The sequence below is a fragment of the Haemorhous mexicanus genome, chromosome 9 (genome assembly GCF_027477595.1).
Source record: "Haemorhous mexicanus isolate bHaeMex1 chromosome 9, bHaeMex1.pri, whole genome shotgun sequence".
Classification (NCBI taxonomy): Eukaryota; Metazoa; Chordata; class Aves; order Passeriformes; family Fringillidae; genus Haemorhous; species Haemorhous mexicanus.
In genome coordinates, this window is record NC_082349.1 from 19,803,562 (window position 1) to 19,820,916 (window position 17,355).

General features: G+C 38.0%; 1 protein-coding gene across 2 annotated transcripts in view; it reads right to left on the reverse strand.

The window, feature by feature from the left end:
* COL11A1 (collagen type XI alpha 1 chain) overlaps positions 1–17,355 on the reverse strand; it is a 137,590-nt gene that overhangs the window by 60,707 nt on the left and 59,528 nt on the right. For both annotated transcript variants that reach the window (XM_059854410.1, XM_059854409.1), the window contains exons 18-30: positions 17,264–17,317; positions 14,486–14,539; positions 14,321–14,365; positions 12,936–12,989; positions 12,803–12,847; positions 12,317–12,370; positions 11,807–11,851; positions 10,616–10,669; positions 8,472–8,516; positions 6,825–6,878; positions 6,700–6,744; positions 3,407–3,460; positions 2,370–2,477 (exon numbers count right to left, since the gene is read on the reverse strand). In XM_059854410.1, the coding sequence (XP_059710393.1) occupies positions 2,370–2,477; positions 3,407–3,460; positions 6,700–6,744; positions 6,825–6,878; positions 8,472–8,516; positions 10,616–10,669; positions 11,807–11,851; positions 12,317–12,370; positions 12,803–12,847; positions 12,936–12,989; positions 14,321–14,365; positions 14,486–14,539; positions 17,264–17,317 (711 nt within the window). The remainder of the gene's footprint in view (positions 1–2,369; positions 2,478–3,406; positions 3,461–6,699; positions 6,745–6,824; positions 6,879–8,471; positions 8,517–10,615; positions 10,670–11,806; positions 11,852–12,316; positions 12,371–12,802; positions 12,848–12,935; positions 12,990–14,320; positions 14,366–14,485; positions 14,540–17,263; positions 17,318–17,355) is intronic.

A 17,355-nucleotide genomic window follows, 5' to 3' on the forward strand; every position in this document is an offset into this window, starting at 1 on the left:
AAGTGCCGTGCAGTTCTATGTGGTTGAGATAATTAAACAATAATTATTCTCTAAAAATCAGGATGTTAATAGGTTTAGGTGAGAAGAAATTATTTTTAATTTATACTACGTGATGGCTGACTTTCATGAACAGGCATTCGAAGAATCAATTCTTTTCTTGAATAGTTCTAAACTGAGACTATGATAAATTATACTCCACTGATTATCTGCTGACAATGGATTTGTCAACAACCATTACCAACTTGTGTTCAGAAAAGACTGATCAGCACTGACATCAACCATTGCCAGAAATTAAATTCAGTACCCTTCTCCATCGAGTTGGTCTCTTTAGACCTCTAGAGGATGAGTGATGGTTTGCCACTTTCAAAGGCAAGGGAAAGCAGTTTCAGACTTTGAAAGATGGGAATTCTGGGAAAGAATTTCTCTATGTTCTAGAATATCAAATTCTGGAGAAGATCTCAATGGAAAAGACGACTGTAAAGTATCAGATGGTACTCTGCACTAACCATAGATAAATAGGAAGGAGAGAATTGCATGGGGAAGGAAATTTTCCTAAAAATGTCTATTGGTAAAATATATAGCACATAAATAAATATGTTGAGTATTATCACATTCATGTAAGCACCTGTGTCTGGTGAGACATTATTGAGAACAATTTTTACATTTAAGAAACTACTTATTATGCTGTCTGTTATTTGCCACCCTGAAACTAGCCACATGCATTGCAATGATTTAAATGTTTTGCAACATGACAGCACATCAAACTCTTGCCAGATTCAGTGAAAGTTTTGTCCCTGATCTTTTGAGTCAGCAAGCCCAGTTGCCTATGTTGTGACTGTGAATACAGACTTTTTTTATTATGAGCTCATTTCTGATATGTTCCTAATTTTTTTGGCACCCTACTTGAGATTTCATGAACCAAGAAAATCCAGCTTTATACCTTCTTGGGAAATAGAGTTTTCTTATCATGGAATCAGAACACAGAGAATAAGAACTACTGCAGTAATTTCATTATTTTCCTTACAATAATAGCACCTTTGCATTAAGTACATCATATGAATGACAAGGGAACAAGACATTTATATCTGCTCTTACAGACTTTTCAAATGTTGTGAGAAAACCTACAAGTTCACAATGACTATTCCAGTTTTTGCACTAAAATAAATATCACAGGACCAGCACCAAAGAATTCCCCCCTGACTCATTCCATTCTGGTGAAATATCCATAGAATATCCACAGAAGATGCATGCCTTCCAGTGAGCAAGAAAAGCTGTAAATATTTCTAGAAAAGGGAAAACCTTGGGTCTAAAATTCCAAGGCCAGCTAATAGTGTTATCAACACCAACATTTTTTTCAAATATCTTCTGATATTTAGGGCTTCAGATTCCTGACTTGTATACTGTGAGAGTCCCAAATATGTCACAGTGAAGAAGAAACTGTTGAAAGCCTATATTCATAGCAAGCAATTTGAATAAGAAGAACTAAAAATAACTAAAATTTGAATTTAAAATATACCAACTATTTAAAAAAAAAGGTTTGTTTTGTTTTGATTTGGTTTATGCACCCTCCATCCTCTTTTTTTCAAGAGAGAACTAGAATTGAAGCTATAGTTCACCAAAAAAATTTAAAAGGAAATATTTTCATCAGCATCTTCTCACTTAAATGATATATTGTTTACACTTATATATGTAGCATATATATTTTTGAATCATAATTTTATGTTATTTTATATTATCATACTTCTCCAGTTATTCATATACCACTGCTGACATCACCTTTCCTTTCTGACAGTACCCACACACACATTTCTCAGCCTCCTTTCCATCCTTTATACAAGACTCAAATGGTTATTGTTGAAGCCAGGATTCTACAGAGATTTGTACCTTGTGCTTGATTGCTTTTTTTCACCATCCTTTTACCAGTCCTCCCTCTTATCGCCCCCTTTCCCTTTTGCCAACCCAGTATTTTGGATTTCTACTCAGGAAATGTTTTCCATTCAAAAAAAATCTCCAAGTCACCATTTGTTGTAATATGACTCAATATGGATTCACTCTGCAGCAGCACCTTTATCCTCCTTTGTGCCCAGGTATTTTATTTGCACTGTTTTCCACAGCTGGCATGCGCTGTGTGTAATCTGGGATAAGAATGGAGTTGCCTCATGTACTGGTGGAGTACTACAATGCCTCTTTGCATACTTACAAGATAAGGATTCTCAATCCTTGATCAAATGGGAACACCAGTGGTCTGCTGCAGTAGTGTCACAAAAAGATTTTGCAGATCTGAAGGCTTGTTTTTCAGTGATGGAGGTTATGGATTCCAGCTATGTCATCAGGCAATGGCATGTTTATGCTGCCTTCTGGCTACTGACCTTTTCCCCAGCAGGACCAGCAGCACCTGGGTCCCCAGATGGACCCGCTCGACCTTTTGGACCTTCTGGGCCATCTTCTCCTCGTGGGCCCGGCTGACCAATTTCTCCCTAAAATACATCACCTTATAAATATGGAACGATATTCATGCATATATGGGAAAGATTACCTACAATTACTTGAAAATAAATTTTCAGTAAATTAAACAGGGAATAGAATCAGACAATAGCTTGGGCTGGAAGGAGCCTTTAAATGTCATCCAGGCTTCCTGCAGTGTACAGGGACATCTCCAAATAGATCAGGTTGCTGTAAGCCCTGCCCAGTTTCCTACTAGGAAAATATCACTACTTATGTCCACTATATAAATGAAAATATCTAAAAATTAGACAGTGAATATCACTTTCAGAGTGCTAGAGCCTAGTTGTCTTGCTTGAAGACAGGTGCCTTTGGAAACTGTATTCTTATTTTTCCTTTCCTAAATTTTTGAGAAAGCACCCTGGCAGTCCATAGGAAGAAAATTTTCTTTATCTAAGTACTTATGTGGGTCCCATCTTCACAGTTATTTATGTATACAGATTACAGGTACAGACCAGGAGCCTCTTATGCAAAGCTTTTTTACAACCTCCACAACACTTTCTAAGAATAGAAGTAACTGCTCATTGGGCTAAATAAACAGCATTTTGGCAGAGATGTGCAAAATGCTGGGCTGGAATGGAAATATCTTCATCCTAGATAGATAACTTTTCCTCAGGCAAATACTGGAGGTTTTGGAATCTGGGAAAGACAATTCCATAGGAAGAAGCCCAGTGAAAAGGATATTCAAGACTGACATTCTCTTCCTCTTTATGATTGTGCCATTTTTGATTCACAAGAACCATATCTCTGGATTGAATTTGATCATGCACAGAGAATAGAAATATTTTAAAATACTAGCCTTTATTTCATGTTTGATTTAAGTATATTTTTTCACTTCAGTGGTCCTTTCAAAACAATAAAATTTGAACTTTTAAGAATATATGGGCTATGAATAAATGCTTACCCGATCACCTTTAAGACCCATGTCACCCTTAAATCCTGGAAAACCATCTTCACCCTAAAAAAGGCAGAAACACATGTAAATTGGTCTTCATGCTGAAGTACAAGCACAATACTCAGACAAATTGCATTTACACATGTATGTGTTCAGATACAAGCAGAAATTTCCAGATGTGTTCAGCAGAGTTGTTTATGTCTTCCTCCACCATAAACTGATCAGCTTTTAGTTCTCTCTTTCTGAAGTTTAATAAGTCCAAGTGCCAAGTCCTGCATTTTGGCCCAATAACCCCCTGCAATGCCCTAGGCTGGGGACAGTGTGGCTGGACAGTGCCCAGGCAGAAAGGGACCTGGGGGTACTGGTCGACAGCTGGCTGAACACGAGCCAGCAGTGTGCCCTGCTGAGGGAGCTGGGTTTGTTTAGCCTGGAGAAAAGGAGACTCAGAGATGACCTTATCACTCTCTACAGCTCCCTGAAAGGCGGTGGTAGTCAGGAGGGGTTGGTCTCTTTCTCCAGGCAGCCACTGACAGAACCAGAGGACACAGTCTAAAGCTGCGCCAAGGGAAATACAGGTTGGAAAAAGTTTTCTACAAAAAGGTGATAAAGCTCTAGAATGGCCTGCCCAGGGAGGTGGTGGAGTCACCATCCCTGGATGTGTTTTAAAAAGATTGGATGTGGCACTTGATGCCCTGGTTTAGTTGAGGCGTTAGGGCATGGCTTGGACTCGATGATCTTGAAGGTCTCTTCCAACCTAGAGATTCTGTGTCACTCATCACAGAACTACAGTTCCAAAGTCCAAGCAACAAAGACTCCATTTTCACCTGATGCTTAGTTGTAACATGGCAGCAAAGGTCTTTGTGATGAATAATAGCATAGTAAAATATTTTGCTATGATGCTATTATATTTTTTTTATATGCTAAAGTAATACTGCTGACTTCAAATCTGAGAAATATTTGGACTGTCAATAAAACCAGGAGAGAGTGACAATGTGCTCATGTGACATTACTAAAGAAAAAAAAACAAAACAAAAAGAAGCAAGAAAGCTTTGTATTTAATCCTCATGTTCAAAAAGAACATGAGGATTATGCTTTTTCTATTCCTAGGCCCACAAAAATTTTATCTTCTCCCTAATCACCAAGTGAGATGGACTGCAGGGCTAAAGCCATTTTGAATTTAGAAGTAGTCACAGAGTATGCAACAATAACCCTAGAAAGGGTGATAGAAGTAGATCTGGTAGTGGTAAACAACTCAAAATAGGCAAGGAGGCATCAAAAGTAAAAAAAAATGAGAACCAAGCCAAAACAAAGCCTCCCCCCCAAAAAAACCCCAACCAACCAACAACAAAAAAAAAGAAAAAAAGAAAAATAAACCCCAAACAAATCTAACAAGCAAATACAGTTTTTCAATAAAATGTGTTAATTAAAAAAAAAAAAACCAAAAGAGGTGACACTATAATTCATTGAAAAAAAATATTCTAAAACCCAGTCTAAAAGCAGTTTTCCCATGCTTTTTATACGATGAAACAAAGTTTTATGTGATCATCTTATATAGCATAATTTTAAATTTAAAGGTAGCTTTTCTTAATATTTAGAAAGAAATGAAAAAGGCAGTGTGAAGAATACATCAAAAAAGCTTCAGTTGTAAAAGTTGCTCGGTTCTGGCCAGTAATATGGCCAGTAATAATTACATGAGAACCCTTAGCAAGGACTGACCCTGTGCCAGCTACTGATCAAATGGCTGCCAAATGAGCTGAAACTCTTCTTCAGCTTTCACAGTGAGCTTCCTGCTATTGAGATCTACAAGAGGCTGATTTTATTCTGTGTACAAGGAGAGAGCTGAATAACAAAATTCTTTGCTGGTAACAAAAAATATAATACCTAAAGAGTTCTAGTCACATTTACTGGTCAGTACAGAGATAGGCCTCCTCTAATATCCCTGGACCATTCCAGATCTATGGGGGCTTCCCTGAATGATAAGGTTATTTATTCTCTTGCACTTCTCTCCCCCATGCAATGGCAGCTGGATAATTTCAGTAAAAAAAGGCCTGTGAACATGCATCTAAAACTCCAAGAGAACAAAGGATGATATAGATTTGTGTGACCTTTGGAGGTATTTGGTAGAATTCACTGTCTTACTGCAACTGTGAGATCAATTTTAGAAACACAGAAGTATTGTGGACATTGTGCTAATCAGTATTTGTTGATATACACAGATATATATACACACATCCATGAAACATATTTATATACAAGTCCTGTATTTTGTCCAAGCAGGATATTAATCATCCAATAAGGCACAAGAAAAATCTGGGGTTTTGGACAGTCCAGTCTCCATGGATGTTAAACACACTCTTTTTCAGCTTAGATTTAATGAGCAACTCTAAAATGAGCATGCAGCCTAGACAAATTGTGGTTTAGGAAGGCTTGAAACTGTACAGCAGCTCTTGCAATCTGAGCCAAGTTCTGAATCCAGGCTTTTTGGCAAGACAGTCTTCTGCTTTAGAAATATCTATAAATATCTGTAGATCATGTATCTATCTATATATAGATATATATTAGCCAGCAGAGCCACAAGAGGGGATTTGCCTGTGTGTTCAGGAGGAGGTATGACTGATGGAGTCTGTTGTGTGTGTTTTAGTTTGAGTGCTGAAGGAAGAGTGACTTTAAACCGACACTGGCTGCGGTTTCAGCCACCGCAGACCATCAGGAGTCAGCCCAGACCGCAGTGGTTGGTGTTTGCTCTAGGAAGAGCTCTACACACAGAATTAATGGTATCAGGGGAAAGAAGAGCTTTCTTCACATTCATATACATAGATCTGACTGGGGCTGTCCATCACTTCAGCAAAGCCAAAGATCTGGGACAAAATACCTTGAGCCTAGAATGTCATTGCCCAATGTATATAAAAAATACAGAGCTATTTCATGGCTCTATCAAAACAGATAAAAACAGTATTGTCTTTGCCACAAATCTCTCTGATGCACAAGCCTCTCAATATCCCCTACAGTATCTACTAATAAGGGAGGGGATGTCTAATTCTCTACTTAAGGCCACTTTAGAGAGAATTTACCTACACTGGTGCAAAGAGGATTGAAAATCATTCTAATAACTGAAGGTTTTATATTCACTTTGTACCAGTGTAAATAACCATGAAGGTCACTGATTTAGGCACTGGGCTTGGTATGCCTTTAGGGAAAGGAAAAAATAAACTCACTGCTGTGAGATAAAGCACACTGCAGTGGAGGAGACAGAAGAGGCTGCAGTGTAAAAAGGGAAAAGAATTAACTGCAGTCAGATTTACCTTTTCACCTTTGGATCCCTTGAGTCCACGTACACCATCAGCACCCTAAAGGAAGAATATAAATAATTACCCACATGCATATATTCAAAAGGTGTGAGAGGAGGAACATAATAATTAAATCTCACCTTTACACCACGAGGACCTGGATATCCAATTGGACCCTGAGGACCTGGAGGCCCCTAAAATACATTGAAGCAAAGAACATTTGTTTGTACAGTTTTTGGTGAGCAAGCAGTTCTCTTCAGAATCTAATCCTTATTCTTTCAGTATAATGTATGAGACAGCAAAATAACACTGGGCTGCCTGCCACTAAGAAAAGTTAAGGCATTAAAAAGCACCATTCAATGTCACTATAAACTATTAATAGAATTGTGAACTAATTGTGAACTTGGATTTGAATTGTATATTTGGGAACCATCTATCCATAATACAAATTATCTGAAACAATGGAAATTGTAAAAAGGAACAAACAATCAGAAAAATAAATATGCCATTTAGAAACCAGTGGTGTTTTATTGGAGAAAATTTATCAGCTAATTATGATGACACAAGTCAAAAATAGAGACCAAAATAATGGGAATAACAAAAAATCACGGCCTTAAAAAAAAAAGAACAAAAATGACATTCCAAGTCTGGAAGCTAAAAGGCTCATGGTGCTACCAATGCTAACTGGTGCCTGGATTATTTTAGTTACATTTTGCTGAGTATTTTACTGATGTTCAACTTGGATCTACGCAATCTGATGGCAGGGCCTAGAGAAACTGAGTTCTGTGAAGGGTGGAAGCCAGGAAGCCTGGAAACACGATACCTCTGAGCTGCTCTGCTGATTCCCCCATGTCCGAGAATGACAGATAACACAATCTGTTACTAATGGGGACACTGATAGGGTCTTTTTCCTCTCTCCTATGGGTCTTTTCACAAAACCTTTGGACTGTTAACATCTCTGAGAAACTGAACTTTTATCAAATTTGGCTGAAATGGATCAGTAAATCCAAAAGACATAAGAACTGGCAGATGGCAACATGCCTGGACTTTCAAAAGATAAATGCTGTGTGTAAGCTTTATCTTCTTAAGAAATCAGGATAAAATTTACACGTCTTTTACAGATAACAACACTTTGGACAAATATAATATAGTGATGTCAGTGGTGCTGTACTTTCTGAAATGTCCTATAAATTCACTCATCCTGTCTTCCAGGATACAACGTTTTAGTATTGCCTCTGAAAACTGAAACTGAATTCAGGTACTATAAAGGGTGCTATTCTGGATAAATAAGGGCCAATAATGAGTAAGCAGAACATTTTATGGAGCTCCAACACCCTTCCAGGGCTTCATAAGATTGAAAACAATACTTTACACTGACACTGAGTTGAAGATGACCTAGAAAATGCACGGTCTCTGCATGTAGTTTTATACCTTCAAAAAAAGCAAGTTCTGAAGAATGTTTGTAAGTACCTCATACAACAGAATTGAAAACTCAAAATATCTGCAAGTTGTTTGTATGAAGTGTGTGCAATGTTTTGTTCCCACCCCGCAAACTCCAAGATGAGGTTTACTTTAAAAGAATAATCTTTATATTATTTACAATCTTTAGTATTTTTAATATATATGTTTTTCTGTAAAAAGATGCTTTGAATGTGTCATGGGTTGTCTATTGTCTTCTTAAATAGTTCTTGTAAGCAACAAATGTGACAAATGTGTCATAAAGATGAAAAACTATGAAAAGTTTTTCTTGAAATCTATGCAAATAATGGAAAAGTTTAAAAACTCACCAATGCACCTTTATCTCCAGACTGACCCTCTTTGCCAGGGTGACCCTGTTTTAAGAGAAATGTATCTGATTTGAAAAGCAGTAATTTTTAAGGAGGGACATTTTATAATAAAAACACAGTTATTTAAACATTTAATTTCAGGTCATTAATCACATTTCTTTTGTATTTGAATAGACACACAAACTTTTGAGAAAAGGTTTTATTTTCAATACCAATAAAATTTACATAACAAAGGAAAAACTGGACAATAGCTACATTCATGTCAATATTTTCAGGAATATGCTGACCAGTCCTTCTGTTTAATTAATATTTCAGCAGTAAGAGGCTTTTAATGTAAGAGACTCTCACCTTTGATTTTGAAACATGGGGAATTTATTTTGTCGCATGAAGACATTCCTAAAAATCTTTTTTAAATTACAGAATTTATCAAAATATTCAATAGAAGTCTGATTTAGTTTCAATGTTCTATGTCTTTGTTCTAAATGGTGACTTGCTTTTTAAACAGAATAAATTTACATTTTAGACTTCACTTTATATTACTGACATTAATACTACAGCACTCAAGACATTAGCCAATCCACTGATTTCCTTTCTTACAAAATTTGCACTTAGATTGCAAAATTTAAAGGCAATTCAATGAAACTGAAGACTAACAGATAATTGTGACTCTGCTGCGGGAGGGCACGGAGCTGTGAGGAGACACAGCTGGGACACTGTTCCAAACTGACCAGGGAAATATTCCATACCATATGATGTCATACTCTGTAATAAAAGCTCAGGGAAAGGAAGAAGAGGGAGGACACTCATGACCAACTTCCCAGCAAGTGGCTGGCCATCTGCCTGCAGATTGGCAGTAGTGAATCAATTTATTTAATTTACTTTGCTTGTGTGCATAGCTTTGTTCCACTTATTAAGCTGCTGTTATCTCAGCCCAGGAATTTTCTTGCTTTTTCCCTTGTGATTCTGTGCCCTCCTCTGCTGCGGGAGGAGTGGGCCAGTGAGTATTTGGCTGCTGACTGGGATCACCACAAAACAGCAGGGGTCTGTGTCAGGTACAGACCCGTGCTGACACCTCTTATCTCTTACAGCATTCATCCCCTGCTTTGAAGGTTTAACAAGATGCAGATGACAAATAATGCTTGTGTTTGGAAATTAACATTGGTTCCAGCATACAGGAAAGGATAAGGGGAAACATTCAAATGTTTAGACAATGATTCAAGATACAGACACTCAGGTGGACAATCATTGCACACTTAACCTTCTCCACTAAATTGGTACTTTGGCAGGTAAAAGGCTAGATAGACTGTGAGAGCCCTGGGAACAGTTCTGTATTTGCAATATATTTGCAGCGACCTTGTTAAACCTTGCAAAAAGTCAGGTTTAAGAAATGCAGATTTCACCTAAAAGAAAAATTGTAAGGGACAATTGCATGGGGATGATAGTCAAGGTCTCAGAAATAACATTGTCTAAAGGCTCTTCATAGTATAAAAAAAGTATGTTTTTGCTGCAAGAAAACAAGTGTATGGGCATGCCATTACAGCCAGGGATTCCATTTAAGCCGAATGCCTAAGATATGCTGCTCAAGTGGTTACACTCTGTTCACATGAGCAACTGCAGCATCACAGTAAAGCTGAATTTCTTGGCAATCACAAAGTTTGGCTTAGGTATGTCCCAGTCTAGACAATGCAAGAAGCACCTTAAGCACATAATATGCCCCTTAAGCCAGGAAGCTGAGAAAGATGTAGTCTGTTCCATGTTTCCTCAGAGAACAAGTGGTGAACATTTTTACAGGTGATTTGCTCTGCTGGACTCACATGGTAGGATACAGTAGAACAGTATTTGGCCCTTTGTGTGTTAGTAGTTATTTACACGTCCCTGAAGATGTTGCAGAGACATTTCAACATCTGGGCCCACATTTTAAAAGCCCACAGATGTTTTTAGCAGCTGCTTCAAAAATGCAATTATCTTCGTTTTAACAGCTCAAATGATATAGGGATTTTAGACGGATTTTATAATGCTGTTGCCAGCTAGGACTACCCTTGCTTTTCCCCTCCATTTTGTTTCTGTAACACAGGTATCCAGAAGTATTTGTCACTTAGTAAAAGAAGTTAAACATTCAAAGGATTAAATATTTCTTTACTTACAGGAGGCCCATCAGCACCAGGAAGGCCAGGAAGGCCAGGCTTGCCTTGGGGTCCCTAAATGCAGTAACAGACACACATTTTAAAAACAATAGCAAACAGGTACAACACACGTGACCCTAAGAGCTAAGGACATAAAATGCAGTCATACCTAAGTCCCTGGATATGGATATCAGTGAAATGGCAAAAATAAAACTAAAGCCAGAATGACACTTTCATTCCATATGTAAGTAAGGCCAGTTCTTACAATTTTTAGCCTATAAAATGATCCTTAATTTTCAATGAATTGCTTGCCTGAGAACAGGCTTCAGGAATTACCCTATGAACATGCACACACAGAAGACAAGGTGGGGAAGGGTTCTCCAGTGTACAAAATTAAGTACTATTTAGAATTTCAGGAATAAAAGGATTCACCAATGAAAGTTATCAGAAGTTCAAGAAGCAAAGAGTGCAAGGTACAGAACTCCAGTGCTCATAGCTGAAAAGCCTGGTATGCCTACGTGAAAGCCTAGGAAATGTAGATATCGTGGCACTTGCCCATTTTTCTAGAATAATACTTAAGCACACTGACAGGTAAAAAGTATTAATTTCTCCAAAAGAATAGAGTAAACAGTGAAGAGGAGAAAAATCAAAGAATTAATTGAGCAGGAATTCAGCAAAAAGGGGAGAATAATAAAATTAGCATAAAATTTAGTAGTGACATGTTTTAAATGAATAGAAGACAGTTTTCAAGCCACAAGAACATGTGCAAACAGATGAGAAAAAATCACCAAAGGACACTACAGAATGCCAATTACACTGCAGAGTTATGTCATACTGTAATCCTTGAAAAAAGAACAGAATTAGACTTGAATAGGTAAAACTTTGTTATAAAAAAGAGATTAAGAAAAAATATTTTTTGCAGTTTGCTGTGAAATGAAGTAACATACAAATACAAAATTTTTAATATTGTAGATGGGATTCTGAAGGTAATAACACAAAATTAATCCAAAATAAAGGGAGGAAGTTTTGCTTGTGAAAAAGGGTATATGAGAGGAAAGCCACTGGGTATTAATTGGTTATTCATGTACTGATGATTTCATGAAGATCAAATATTGAAATTTAGCTTACTATTCCATAAAAGATAGCAAAGCTGATAAACAAGGCTGTGGCACAGAACTGACTGTGAAGTTACAAAATAATGCTGTAACTTACTTTTTCACCAGGAGGCCCGATAGGACCTTGAGGACCAGGAAGCCCCTGTTAGAAAGAAACCAGTGTGAGAAACCAGGGAGAACAATGTACATACATTCACCCTACTGAAGGTCCCTCATTAATCTGTTTCAACACACGGGCAAATATAAGTGGGTTTTTTTCCCCCCTTGCAAGTTAGGTCAGGAGTTTTGTGCGAGTCTTTTGCACAAGCCACTATTCTGGCAGTAGGTCTGTAACAAGATCCTATTCAGAACCCTCCTCCAGGTGTGGCCATTCCTGCTGCATTCCAGGAACACTGAATGAGTCATTTTTCTCCTGAATGAAAAATCCCTCTGAAAACTTACTTGAGAACTCTGCTTCCACTGCTCTCGGCACATTTGCAGCATTATTTATAAAATCCTTGAAGCTTTATCGGTTTTGCACATGAAAAGCTAACCTTTTAGTAATTTTCATTTATTAAACATTTGCTGCACATTACATCGTATTTCTTGAGAGTTCTTTTGCACTTACTTGTGGGCCTGGAATTCCTTGCTGACCAGGAGGTCCTGGTTCCCCTTGAGGACCCTACCATGCAAAAAAATAGTAGGGCATTAGGTTTGCATTTCTGCACTACAGATCTTCATTGTCAGGACTAAAAGGAGTACAAACTCATCTTTGTTCCTCCCTCTTTAAAGTCTACCAGCAACTTTCTCTCCAGTATGAAATTTTTTCATGCTAATGAATATCATGACCTTTTCTTTAACAGAGAATAACAGCCCACACATAGGACCTGAGCACTGGAGTCCATGGTGCTAAAGGAGTCTGAGAGAAAGCATGGTCAGGGCTTCTGGCTGAAAACTAAGGAACAGAAGCCTTGCCTTTTCCATATAAAATCATAATGAATCCAAATAGCTGACATGAAAGTTTAATTAAATGGAAGGGATGGCATAGTTGCAGGGATGAGAGAATGTGGAAAGCATTCTTAGAATCTTTCTAATTCCCAGTTTACTTACTCACCATGTTTCCCTTTGGGCCTGAAGGTCCATCAATACCTGCAATGCCCTACAACAAACAATATAACAAGAGCAATTTTCAGTGAACTTCCTTTTTTCCTTCTGGAAACTGGAAATACTCGACAGCTCATACGTACAGGTTGTCCAGGGGGCCCAGGTGTTCCTCTGGGGCCAAGTAATCCCCGTGGACCCTGCAAGAGAAGAAACCTTTATTGACACCTGCATGATTTTTTCTGAACAGAAATGCCTGTGAGCGTGACTGGCTGAGGACTGGAATAAGGAGTAGGAAGGATGAAGGGAAGGCAGCATGGGTGTTTAGGATGAAAGGAAAGAATAGGAAAAATTCACTGATAACAGATTTTCCTTCTGAACAGGATGTCAGTGGAAGGACAACCTTTGATTTAACCTCTGTATGGTAAATTCAGAGAAAGGTGGGAGATTGATATTTATATTTCCTGGTGCAGAATAATGGCACAGCATCTTCCACTAAACTTTTGGCTGTGTCTTGGCCTGAAGGTCTGACCTGAACAGTAACATGCATATTTGTATTCCTTTCTTTTGAAAACATGATGGTGCATCATACTCTATACTACTATTCTAAGTACAAAATTATGTTTTTATATGAGGTAAGGATCCAATAAGTACTTAAAAATTGCAAGTAATTTTATTACAATAAATACATGACATTCTGGAAATAAAAGTTAGATTTTTTGCTCTTATCCCTTAAAACTTTCACAAAAGACCAATGGCTATTCTCATTAATAAGGTGAACAAGATTTTGGTGTATAACATAATCTTTTCATTCTATACTATGTCAATGAGTACTAGTTTGTATTATTGTGCCATCCTTCATGTTCTGCTGCTTAAGTAGGCAGAACTGAATCTCCAGTCTCCTCATGTATGACATAGTCACAAATCACTGACACTGACTATAACAAGGTGCTTGTACTTTGTGAGTAGGCAGCAGCAGATCAGACATTTAGGGTAAAATTCCCCTTCTGAGGCTTGATTTCTTGCCTGCAATGCAGAACTCTCTTCTGCAGTGGCAGCACCTGCAGAATTCCAACTGACAGGAGTGGAAATTCTGTATGTGAAACAAGTGTAAAATACTCAATGAAGCACAGTAGTGTGAAATAAGAGGAGAACCCAGGCCTTCCTTTCTAATAAGCAGAAATTAAGGTAATACTTTAGAAGCAACAGGGGCTTGGCAGTATTCTGGTGTAGCAAGGATGGCAGTTACTGATTTTACACAATTGGATAAGAAACAGCATTTGTGATTCTGGAAGTTGTATATACTTAGCTGGATATATCCTTGACTTTATTCTAATCCTGTAAGTGGTGTTTTAAATCTAAATAAAACATTCAATTTGTTTGCTTTTCAGCCAGAAACAGTATTCTCTATATGCAAACATGCGAAATAATTTTTATACCTGCAATTCAGAATAGTTCAATAGATTGGAAAAATATCTGAATGTGACTTTTGTTTGTAACAGAAGCAGAAGAATAAGAAAGAATTGCTTACAGCTTCACCTGGGAGACCTCTTGGTCCAACTTCCCCATCTTCTCCCTGTTTTTGTGCGAAAGGAAACAAGTTTTAGGAAAAAAACCCAAACAAAACAGTTATCATGACCTCATTCCCATTATATGAGCATTCACTCTAGATTTTCCTGTGTGAACAGCAACTTACTCTTGATCCATCTTCACCAGGTAAGCCAGGAGGTCCCTGTGGGCCACGGTCTCCCTGTAGGATAAAGAAAGTCATTAAAATAACTGCTGCAAACTTTCTGCTGCTGGAAACAATAATGGATGGGAAGGCAAATGAAAACAAATATGATAGCTGAAGTTTGATGTGTCAAAACATGTCTTGACACATCAGTGATACAAATCTGTAAGTTTTAGTACTCAGTAAAATCTTTCATTACCTTAGTATAAGAACAGATGAGCATTTTTGAAACAACGAATAATTTGTGATTGTACAATTTCACTCTGTAACAAGAGCTGGATTTGGTGATGTTTGTGGGTCACTTCCAATTCAGAATATTCTGTGATTCTTTGTTTCTGTGATTTTTGGCCCCAGAACATACACAAGCTACACCTACAAAAGGTAGTGTTTCTCACATTTTTCTTTGTCTCATCACCACCTTCCCTCTCCCCTACACAATGTTTTACTGCAGTAAAATAAGATGCGTACATGGGGCAGAAGTTAAGAAACCAGCTGCAGGGCCCAGGAATATACCAAGATTTACTAACGACCTTTCAGAACCACACACCCTGGCACCAGCTACTGAGAGCCTTGGGACTGGTTTGTCTGAGGCTTTGGAAGGCAGCCAGACTTCCACACTTCCCCTCAGAGGCTGGGGCTTTTCAAGTCTATATATGCAGAACCTCAGTAGATTCTGGACCATACTTTTAGGATTTATTTTTCTTTCCCAGTTCCTAAAGAGAACTAGTGTGCTATAGAGCTCAAACACCACTGACTGACCTCCTTCTGGGCAGCAGGCTTTGAGACTGTGACTTCCTTCTGGCATTGGACAACACCCAAGTATTCATGCTGTTTGCCTTAATTTTATCAGTGTCTCCAAGGAACCTGACCATTGCTGGGGATTCTGGTAGGGATATATGGAGTCACTGTTCAGTGGCTCTGTTCTTTACACTTCCAAACTTTCCTAGGGAATTTTAGGTAACCCTCACATACCCAGAGCACATCCCCCAATACTAGGGATATTAAGACTTTATTTTACTGCCTTTCTGTCCTCCCCCAGCATGGAAGAGAAAGTGAAATTTTATGACCAGCTCTCTAACACCTTCAAGATGAATTCATACAGCAATTCATGAATTTTGCTAGGTTCTGCAACTACTCTATGCTATCTGCAGGTAGAGAATGTGTTTTTCTACATGTTGGATGACACTTCTGAAAGATGATGCATGAGAGGCATGGTCTTTTCTGGCTTCCAATTAATAACCAGGTGAAGACTGACTTAGGCTTTCAAAAACTGAAATAGTTAATTCCCTTAAGGGCTACCTTTCTCACAGTCATGTGGTACTTAGATATAGATTAGGAGTGTGCATTCAGTGTCCTGGTATTGTCAATCAGTAAAAACAAAACTTCCTATCATTATCAGCATTCAGTTTTTCAGCTCTTTTTCTTTCCTTCAAGTGTTTTCTTAAAGCCTGAATTTCTTTTTCTCTGGGCCTATTTTAAAAGCATAAAGTGTCTTGCTTTTATACTGAAGAGCTGCTCATCTAGTAAATCTAAATACGAAAAGTACAAAGTCAGAGATAATGAGGTTAAAAGAAATATAACTTCATGTGATGTAATCTGCTCTACACTAGAAGTCCAAGAATCTCATTCAGTAACTCCTGTCTGAAAACTTGTGCTTGACAGAGACATTCAGTTTGCAACTCATATGTTGAATATGACTAATTCTAAAATCAGTCCTGAAACTTTACTCTAAAGTTAGATTTTTCAATGTTGATCCTTTTACAGCTGAAATATAATTTGAACAGAAGTATTTCACTTGTCTTGTTGTGTTTATTATTGCAAGCCAAAGACACAGAGTCACAGGCCAATTTCTGTTCAGCCCTCCAAGTGCAGGTGGCAAGTGCTTAATGATGAGCCCCTTCTGCTGTTGGCCTGCTGAGCATGCTAGGCTTCCAGTATGGGATGCACTGACGGCTTTACACTCTTTACCTAAACAGGCATGATGAAAGAGGAGTAAAAAAATTCTTCATGACAGCAGAAGTTCTTTACCCATTGCAAACAGAACTCAAAAGGGTATCCTTAGATGCTATTAAAAAGAACTACATTAGGGTCTGGTACCCAACACTGCTGAGCTTTTTTAGGAAGTCCAACTGTGCTTACCCACTGAAGGGTGAGGGTAAGGTAATAATTCCTTGGTCACTGAGCTTTAGCACATTTGGAAATGGCTTTGCTGACATTCCCATTCACTCATGGTATGCTGCACTTACCAGGACAGCAGTAAAGGAAGGACACTCAGCAGGGTCCTAGCACCAACATTAGGAGCATAATCTGAAGCAGAGATGCCTGGCTATGATTGTGTCTGCATTTTGTAGGGAAAGATGAAGTCTCATTCCATAGATTTGTTCCATAGACTTGTTCCAAAAGCAACAAGTACTTTAGTTGTTTTAAATATTACTAAAAATCTTCCTAATTTATCTGACTTGACTGTGACCTTTCTTAAGCTGCAATTGTTGGAATAAGCCCCACTAAACAATTAAGTTTGTAATTGAAATATTCATATCCATTTTTTTGAGCAAGCTTCCAAGCAACTTTAAAAGTTTCACTATCATTGCATGATAGTACAGCTACTGTTTGTAGAGTGAAAAGCTGACATTCTGTTCTAACTTTTCCCTCAGTCCTTAGTGCTGTTCTTAATGAATAATGAATTATTTCTGGGACTCTATTAGTTTGGTGGTGTATAAATGTACATATTTTTCTTCTTACCCGGTTACCTTTGTCACCAGGGAGGCCAGGAAGACCATCAAATCCTCTGTCACCCTTGGAAAGAAATCACAGCTTTAGTAAATGATTGTTAA